General features: G+C 46.8%; 1 protein-coding gene across 1 annotated transcript in view; it reads right to left on the reverse strand.

Annotated features, from left to right (window-relative positions):
* The window catches only part of LOC107107957 (intelectin-like protein), a 17074-nt gene extending 12247 nt beyond the window's left edge, over positions 1 to 4827 (reverse strand). Inside the window, exon 1 of the mRNA XM_015408329.1 lies at positions 4762 to 4827. Within this exon, the coding sequence (XP_015263815.1) occupies positions 4762 to 4822 (61 nt within the window). The 5' untranslated portion in view covers positions 4823 to 4827. The remainder of the gene's footprint in view (positions 1 to 4761) is intronic.
* Between the last annotated feature and the right edge of the window lie 5176 nt (positions 4828 to 10003).

Genomic DNA, 10003 nt, shown 5'->3' on the forward strand with positions numbered 1-10003 from the left:
CCAGCAGGAACTCATTAGCATAATAGGCCACACCCAACAGCAGGAACTCATTAGCCTATTGGGCCACACCCCTGACAGCACAGCTCATTACCACATTAGGCTGCACCCCCATGTTACCAGAAGTGTGGTCATCCAGCCACACCCGCCTTTTGCCTGTTATTCTGTTTATCTTGTTTGTTGTCAAAACCCAGGGCCTTTTTTTGTAGCAGGGACTCCTTTGCATGTTAGGCCACACACGCCTACTGTAGCCAATCCTAATGAGTTTCTGCTGTTGGGTGTGGCCTATTATGCTAATGAGTTCCTGCTGGGTGTGGCCAACTCAGGAGCCAGCTGGAACTCCGTTCCTGTGCGTTCCTGCCCAAAAATAGCCCTGAATATGTATTGGTTGGGGTGAGTCCAACTCTGCATATAAATATCTGCAGTGGGGCTTATAACAATAAGAATTCTTTCAAAATCAAACATGAGAAAAAGAAAACAAGATAAAAAAGCAACAAAAGAGAGGGGGAAAATGCGATAAAACTAAAATAGAGCCAGGTGTAGCCCAGGCTGGTCCTGTCTTACCAGATCTTGTGAGCTAAGCGGGCTTGGCCCTGGTTGCTATTTGGATGGGAGACCACTCAGGAAGTCTAGGGTTGCTGTGGAGAGGCAGGCAATGGCCAACCACCTCTTCATGCCTGTTGCCTTGGAAACCCCACAGGGTCTCCATAAGTCAGCTGCAACTTGATGGCAGGAAGTTCTTTTAAAAGCAGCCAGGATAAGCCTATTAAAAAAAACAATCAGAGGACAGAAATGAATAGAACTCCACTGGGGTGTGAAACTTCCTTAGGGCCTGTTTCAGGAACACTTCTAGGGTCATTCCAAAAGCTGCTGCAGTATCCACTCAGGACTAGGTTTAAGTCCAAGAGACCCGATTTTAGCTGCGGCCTTGAGCCAGAAGAGTTGTGGGCAATGTGCACGATTGTCCCCAGCCCAGAAACAGAACCGAGCAGACCGAAGGACAAGGTTTTGTCCGTCTCATAGTGCAGTCCTAAGTACGATTAGGACCAGGGCCGGCCCCAGCTTATTTTGCACCCTAGGCGGGGATCCCTTCTGGCGTCCGCCTCCCCGTGCGCCCACCAATTTCCAAAAATAAATGCATTTTAGGAAGAATGAAAAACACAAATAATCAAGAAACTCCCAGAGTATGGGGCCAGGTGCAGTTTGGTGCCCCTAAGGGCCGTCCCGCTCTAGGCGATTGCCTAGTTCACCTAGTGAGTGAGCCGGCCCTGCGTAGGCTGGTCTCTCCAGGATCCCGCTACTCCTTTCCCTGCTTTATTGGTTGCAATAACAGCAATGAAAATGGCTTATAATAAAATCTACTTGGGTTGGGGTGGCACGTCTCTTCCCTCTGTCTTTTTTGCTCTACTTTCAAAAATGCTCAGGTGTTCTAAAACTTCAGTTATCCTGAGAGGAATTTCTTTTGTGTTCTGCTGCTGTGTCAGGATGAGGGTGTGGCCTGTGATTGGCAGAGGGAGCTACCATGGTGGTTGGCCAAGAGCTTGAGGGGCTCTGAACACTTCCTGGCCAAGCAAGAGGATTTGAGGTTGATCCCTTTGTTCTCAATTGCTCAAGAGGGTTCCGAGACCTGAGGTAATTAGGCCCGGAACAGAACGTGCCTGGCTCCACTCTTGGGAATATCTGACCAAATACAGGACAATACCAAAGTAAGATGTCCCCTCTGGAATAAACTATGCAAGTATACTTATTGCTGTTTGTCTTTAATTACATATGTTCAGTCTAGGTCTACTACCACAGAAGAAGAAATACATTATAGCAAGTCTTGCCTACACAAAGTTTATTGCTAGGGAGGTTCTGGGGACATTATCCATCAGTGTACAACAGTTGGTAAAAACTAGCGCACGTGTTGAGCACGTCCTGTTCCTACCCAGCAACTGGTTGGCTTGTCTTGCATTTCATCTAGAGTCAGTATGTGGTAAAGTTGCCTATTTTTGTTTCCTGTAGCAAAGATAACAAAAGCTGCCAATCACAGAAACTATCAGTTGGTCTCTGTCAGAAAGGCTGCCGAGTGCTTAGAGAGCTGATGATACAAACAAAGGAAGAGGTTTCAGAGATATCAGGGTTGCCAGCAATGTTCCCTCCAAGCTGTGGAGTCTTGTGAGCAGAAATTCTACTTTTGTGAGCTACTGACATTAAAGTTGTGAGTGAGCAATTTGGCTACTGCATCAATTAGTTTGCTCTGGAGCTGTCCTCCCTGAGCTAAGACAAAAATGTGTGAGCCAGAGGCTAAAAAACTGTGAGCTAGCTCACACTAACTCAGCTTAGAGGGAACACTGGTTGCCAGGTAATGCCATGGATGAAGCTTCTATACCTAGACAAAGTGACTGCAATTTTCACATTCCTCTAAAGTGGATTATGGTTATTATAGCAGCATGAAGAAAAGGAAAAGCAGAACAACATACACATTAAGCAGGAACTACTGAAAACCCCTCTCAGAGATTTACTCCGTACCCCCTGGCCCCTGGCAGGACAGACTGTGGCAGCCACAGTGTTCTGACTGCCCTTAATATGAACAATCTCGAAGCCGAAATCCTGCAGGGCTCAGGGCCCACCTCAGAATCCAGGCATTATTTCCCTTCATCTGACAAATGAAAGACAAGGGATTGTGGTCAGTTTCAACAATGACTTTAATGCATATGATGAATTTGGCTTGTTAAAGGGCCCAAACAAAGGCCAAACCTTTCTCACGGGTGCAAAAGGCTTGTTCCTGGGGCAATAACTTTCTACTTATTACTGTTGTATAATTGATAGAGGGTTTTATTATTTTAACTAATTGACCTGTGTTTTAATTATTGTAAGTCACCCTGAGCCCTGTGTGCAGGGGAGGGTGAGATAAAAGTCTAACAAAATAAATACAACAGGGAGAAGCTCCCCATCGCTTCCAGAGAGCCAGTTTGGTGTAGTGGTTAAGAGAAGCAGACTAATCTGTAGAACCAGGTTTGATTCCCCACTCCTCCGCATGCAGCTGCTGGGTGACTTGGGTCAGTCACACATTCTCTCAAGAGCAGTTCTTGAAAGAGCTCTCTCAGCCCTACCTACCTCACAGGGTGTCTGTTGTGAGGAGAGAAAGGGAAAGGAGACTCCAAGTGAAGGGTGGGGTATAAATCTAATCTCTTTTCTTCTTCTTCCTTTCTGAAGTAACATGGCACCTAGGCCTCTTTCTTTTCTTTTTTTTTTTTATAAAGATTTTATTAGCTCCCCTAAAAAGGGGAGGTATTTCGCTTAAAAGAAAAAAAAGGGAAGGGTAGACAGCGGGAGAAAGAGAAAGCTGAGTGATATATAAACTGGTAAATTAAACTGTTAGTAATGTCCAATTAATCTTCTTGGGCTTCTTCTGTGTGTTGTCAAACTTCTTTTCTTAGTTCAGTCACATATAATTCTCTGTTAATATGTTAGTAATGTTCCCTTGAATTTCTGTTAATGTTCCCTTGAGTCAGAACCGCTTCTTTGCGTGCTGGGCACCTTTACTATCGCTGACGTGAAGGGGCTTCCTCTGTTGTCTTCTACTTCCGGCTTGTTAAATCCTCCTTCGGGTTGCTGTTAACACACTCAGTTCATGCACTATAAATCCTCTTCCTTTCATGCCTTGGAGGTCCCCAACTTTGAGAATGGTATTAATTTCATTTCGCTTTTATTTCCGCTCCCAAACTCTCTATTGGGTCCTCCTCGAAACTGGACGTATATAAGCGCTTGCCAGGCACTCCTCGCTGTCACAGTTCAAACTTTTCCATTTTACAAAACTCCCATCGGATTCACAACCATAAACAGTCCAAAACACTAAACAGCCGGCTCTCACACACAAGCAAACGCCCAGACGGAAGTCCCTCCCTTCTCTCCGCTCGTTTTTGCCCAGCTCCGACATCTTTTCTTTTTTGTTTACTTTTAGAAAGTTCTTAAATTGTGCTCCAGAGAGACAAAACTTTCTCTCGCTTTATTTCAAATACATCAAGGGAAAACATCACTGTTCGCTCAGTCCATTCCCCCCCTCCTTTTCTTTTTCGCTTATACAGTTAGAGGGTTAACCTCCTCGCCTTTTTCGCTGGGTGGGGGGGGAAGCGGTTTTAGATCTTTTTCTTTGCATTTTGACAACTCACAGTTGACCGATCTTTTCTTTTTCAACTTTTTCGGATGATCGCTTTATCACTCGGTGACGTCTGGTGGCTCCGCTAAACCCCGTAGAACGGGATCGCTCACGCAGCAAGGTTAGTGACACATCTTTTAATAAAGTCATCCTCGTGACTGAGAAGTGGCTAGTTGATTGATGGTACCATTACAAACACAAAGTTAACCATAAAGAGGGTTGCCATTCTCAAAATGGACCCGGAGATCTCCGAGAATTACAACTGATCTCCTGACATCAGAGATTGGTTCCCCTGGAGAAAATGCCTTTTTTGGAGGGTGGACTCTACGGTATTATAGCTCATTACATTTATGTCCCTCTCCAAACCCTGCCATCCTCAGGTTCTACCCCCAAAATCTCAAGATATTTTCCATCCCTGAGTTGACAAGCCTAACCACACATCCAGTTTGGATTTGGGCAAAAGAGCCCATGAATTTGGTCTCCTTCCTCAGATCCCATGCAGCTGTCAAATACCACCTCATTTTAAAGGGGAACAAGATTGAGGTCTGTATATATGTCCAGGTGTGTAGAATTACTGCAAATCTAACAACTGTTTTTTCCCAAAAGAGCACATGCACACTTACCACACCGTTGGCCTTTTGGGAACACAATCACACACAGCAGGATGACCATGAATTTCCTCATTTTCCTGAGCTGTAAAAGCCAAGATCTGTTATGTAAGAACTTCTCTGCCCACGCTGAAATGCTCACACATAAAGAGATACGCAGGCCACTTGCTTAGCAAGCTCAGGTTTATACACTTTGAACCTTCTGCATGTCCTAATTGAAAAGTATTGAAAAACTGATTTTCACTTGACAGAATTTAACATTTTAAACTCTTTGGCGCGATTATTCACGATGGTTAATATGAATTCAGTGACAAACTGAGGAGAACAAAGATGAGGATCCAGCACTTAAGTTTGCAAAGCTGTGGTCTTAACAGAGATAGTTGCAGGCTTTATTCCAGGGTATAAGCCTGTGCATACCACCCTCCTCCCCAGCAATGTTTCTTTACTCTATTTGAAAAAGCAGAAGGGTCTTCAAAGTTTTGAAAAAAATATACAACTGACCTCTGAAAATATCGGGGGGTGGGTGGGACAGGAAGAAGCTCAGAGAATATTCAAAACTTGACAAAAACTCCTGCCAGCTTTCCAAATGCTGGAAGGAAACACATAGGCTTGGTAGGAAAGGTCAGCATCACTGGGAAACTACTGAGGCCACACACTGGCAGGGGTAACGTGCGATTGGCATGCATTCTTGTCACTGCTCTACCCCCACCACTAAACCCCCATCTAGTGATGGCTGCTGGCTGTTTCCAATGGGCTTTTCCACCTCCTGACAAATACCCACGGGGTGCAGGACCAGAAAGAGCAAACCTCTATTTGCCTTGCCATTCCTTGTGCTACGGCCACTGAGAACCCACGTCCCTGCCAGCAGGAAAACGGGTCTTATGTTGCCTGGCTTTAGTTGCAGCTCTGTTGCCAGCTCTTTCCTTGCCATGATGATGGCCCACTTGCTGGCTTCTCTCTCCTTATACTGCTGTGATGCTGAACTCATCCCTCCGTGCAGTGGGTGATTCAAGTCCACAGCAGCCAGGAGTCACTGCTGCCCCCACCCCACAGTCTCCTGGAGAGGAGAGCGTGTGTCCCGTTCAGGAGGAAGATCTCTTTTGTCGATGACCTGCAAAAACCAGAGGTGACCCTGGCCTGCAAATAGCTAGGCAGGAGTTTGCTTTGTGAATGGCAAGACTACCCTTTCAACTGGATAGGAGCATCATGTTGGTGTGCAGCTATAGTTTCCTCTGCCTTAACAGGATAAAACAGGAGTCCAGTGGTATTTTAAAGACTAATTGGTTCCATGATTTGTCTTTAAGGTGCCACTGAATTCCTGGTTTATTGTGCTGCTGAAAACTAAGCATCTGAAATTATCAGCCTTGGCAAAGAATCCCTTCTCAAATACCTGTTCTGTGCATGGGAGACTAACATCCATTTTGGGAAAACCCTGCAGCTTCGTTGATACAGCACAACTATGGCACAGCAGGGGGAGGTATAGGGGTATAGAGGAATATTCCCAGCATACCTGATCAACAGCTTACCTTCCTCCGTGCTACGGCTTAAAGAGGACGAAAGGCCTGATCGGTTGTGTCTGTCCCTCTCTCTGTCTCTGCCACAGCCAAATTGACCTTGGAGCACTGGTAAACAAATCAGAGCAGGGAGCTCAGAGGGGCCAGAAATTGTTGACACACACAGGGCAGGAGGGCAGTGAACACAGCTGGACTTGCTTTCTCTCCCAAGATTACAAGAATGATCCTCTCGCCACTTAGGATCCTGCAGTCTGTATTTCCACAACAACTCTCATCAAGAGGGCTGGATGTTCTCACAGAAGACTTGTCTTCATTATTTAAGTACTGATCCAGCACGTGGCTCAGTTCATACTAAGCTAAGGTTTTTGCACTAACCGTAGCATAGAACCAAACCACAGTATGAGCTTAGAAACCCACAGGCGAGCCGTGGTCAGCAGCTGCAGTTTCCCATGTGTGCGGCAATTCTGTGCAATGGCCTCTGGAGGCACAGTGATGGCTATAACAATCATTTGTCAATCATGTGCATGCGAAAGACTGATTTCTCCTCCTCCCAGTTTGGTGTAGAGGTTAAGAGCGGCGGACTCTAATCTGGAGAGCTGGGTTTGATTCCCCACTCCTCCACATGCAGCCAGCTGGGTGACCTTGTGTCAGTCACAGTTCTCTCAGAGCTCTCTCAGCTAGGGTTGCCAGTCCCCTCGTCAATCCGGCAGGGAGGTTGGGGGGGGGCATTCCGGGGGTGGGCTTGGGATTCAGGCCCACATGCTGCCACCCCACTCGCTGCGTTCGCTGGGAGAGGGGTAGCCATAGCTTGGGGGGTGGGGCTTCCCCCGTCAGCCAGCTGGCAGAGGGTGGGTTGGAGCCCCCAGGACCAGGGGAAACCCCTCTCAGCCCCACCTACCACACAGGATGTCTGTTGCGGGGAGAGGAAAGGAAGGAGATTGTAAGTTGCTCTGGGATTCCGAGTGAAGGGTGGGGAATAAATCCAACTCTTCTTCCTCGTCTTCCTCCTCCTCTTACATCCACTAGGCCTTAGGAAGGGTGAACTCAACTGGGAGGAAAAAACATCCCTGGAAAGGGCTCCGCCTCTTGCCCCTCCCCCAACAGAGTGGGGAAAGGGAAGAAGAGAAGGATCACCAAGGCTGCTGGCCTAACAGCTGGTGGTTGCCAGCTCTAGGCTGGGAAATTCCTGGAGACTTGAGGAGTGGAGCCTGGGGAGGGAAGAGTTTGAGGAAGGGCAGGACTCAGTGCACAAAAATCTAAAAAGTCTCCTCCGCCGCCGCCGCTGGGCTTCTCCTCCGTGCCTGTCTGTTGCAGGGAGAGGAAAGGAAGGAGATTGTAAGCTGCTCTGGGATTCCGAGTGTTGAGAAATGGACTAATTTATGGTTTTATATCTGCTACATGCAACACATGGACTGTGCACACATGAGCCTAAAGGAAGCTGTCTGCATCACCTACTGTGTGAGAGAGATTTCACATAGGGAACACTTGCCTGCATTTTATCTTAATGTAGCTTGCACACATTCAGCTCAGGACATCATGGGAAGAAGAAGCACATGTTAGCCATTGTGAGCAGAACAACAACCAAGAAGGAGAAATTCCCCCATTGCTGAGGATACTAGATGTCATGTTTCACATGGACCTAATCTGCATTTGAATTGCTGTTTCCTGTTGATGGTATCTTGTCAGCCTGGTAAAGCCAAGATTCATCAGCACAACAAAGAGATGTCCCGAAGCTGAGACTTCACACCTGGCCAGATGGTATTCCATGAGATAGTATGTAGAGTTTCAAATATCGCCCCACCCATAGAATACCTGCCCCCTTTCTACATGCACCAATGAGGGAGGTCATGGGACCTTGTAAGTAGGTGGGATTGCAGTTTGGCAAGGTGCCACCCTCCTGGAGATTCAACTATAAAACGCAAAGAACATGCTTTAGGTCCTGGGCTAGCCACATTTTACCATCAACGCAAAGACCATGCTTCAAGTCTTTTGGTTGGCCACATTCTACTACCCCCCCCCCCACCTTTCCTGCTTTAAAACTCTTTGTCTTTACCTGATCTCTTTGGGATGTGCAGCCAAAGAGATCCCCACACTAGCTGGCTGATTCTAGCAGTGTGAATTAGTAACTACCCCTAGAACTATTCCTTACCCTCCAATTTTCCCTTGAAACAGACAAGACTTCTAGAAACAGGCAAGTATGAACCGATTTTCCTGCCTACCTCCAAGTAAATAAGAAACTATTTTATTTCTATTTCTGTAATTCTAAAGGAAACTTGAACGCCTGCTTTGCAGGATGGACTGTATGGTGCTTATACACAACGGAGGTCCCTCCCCTCCCCAAACCCTCCCCTCCCTGGGCTCCACTCCCAAAATCTCCAGGTATCTCCCAACCCAGAGCTGGCAATCCTACCCAGAGACCAGTTGTAATACCAGGAGATTTTCAGCCACTACCTGGAGACTGAGAAAACCAAAGAAGGGATCACAGTACAGGAAGTACAAAAACACAAGGAAACACTGTGATGAAATTGACAATAACATGTAATAATTCCTATGGACATCAATAAAAACTTATGCAATGCAGCTCAGGAAAGTCTAACATATTCAAGGAAAAGTCCAAAATCCTCTATGAGCACCTGGTTTTAGATTGTTGAAATGAGTATAAAACCGGGTGCTCATAGAGGATTTTGGACTTTTCCTTGAACAGGTTAGAGTTTCCTGAGCTACATTGCATAAGTTTTTATTGATGTTTGTAATGTATCCGCCATTACCACGTGCGCGACCGTTGGGCCATGCGGTCTAGCGCAAGTCTAAAGCTTCGTTCCGGAGAACAATAGCAGAGCGGATCCTAGCCCGCACCAACCAGAGGGCCAGGTCCGCGGCCGAGAGCCTATGGGACTCTCGGCCACTGCAAATAGCCTATGAGGACTTGGGGGTGTGTTTTGGTGGTGGGTTTTCTGGGGCATATATACCGGCCTGCGTGCCGGGGTTTTTTGGTCTTGTTCTGAACTAATAAAGTACTCTTGCTGAATCACTCACGTTTCGAGTACTTTTCAATGTTCATAGGAATTATTACATGTTATTGTCAATTTCATCACAGTGTTTCCTTGTGTTGATGTACTACCTGGAGACTGGCAGCCCTAGTAGCAGCTGGCCCAGATGACTGGCTGGCTCACTCACTCGCTTGCTGTAGCTGCTGACCTGGGTGGCCAGTTTGCTTGCTTGCTGCCGCAGTGGTTGGCCTGGATGGCTGGCTTGTTCTCTTGCTGCCATGGCGGCTGCCTGAGAAGCCTCTAGAGTGGTTAGGGGTGGCCAGGGCAGCTGTCTTCCTGTTGCTCAGGCCCCCTAGCTTGGGGCAGCGGGCCTGTGCCTAAGACTGCCCCTGGCTGTTGCTTTGGGTTTTGATTAGCTTTTTTCCCAAATGGGCATTCCTACTTGAGAAGTCTGGCTGTCCACCGTAGGGAACTGGATGCTGGACTAGACGCACCTTTGAGAGATGTTCTTAAGTGAAATGAGCTAGGACCATCACAGCCTCTGTAGTGAGTGTGTATATCTGGCCTATTGTTCTAGTGTAACAAGGACCGCTGAAATCCTTTACCTGGAAGCATCCTCAGAAAAACAAACCACAACAGCTCAGTTTAGTTTTGAGTTATTATTTTTTATTCCATTGATGGCATATATGCATACAGGCTAGGTTTTCATTCTCAAGGCTGTACCTCTGGTACTCCTGTTTCTACAAAGCCATC

This window comes from Gekko japonicus, unplaced genomic scaffold (assembly GCF_001447785.1).
Source record: "Gekko japonicus isolate JY-2015 unplaced genomic scaffold, Gekko_japonicus_V1.1 scaffold457, whole genome shotgun sequence".
Classification (NCBI taxonomy): Eukaryota; Metazoa; Chordata; class Lepidosauria; order Squamata; family Gekkonidae; genus Gekko; species Gekko japonicus.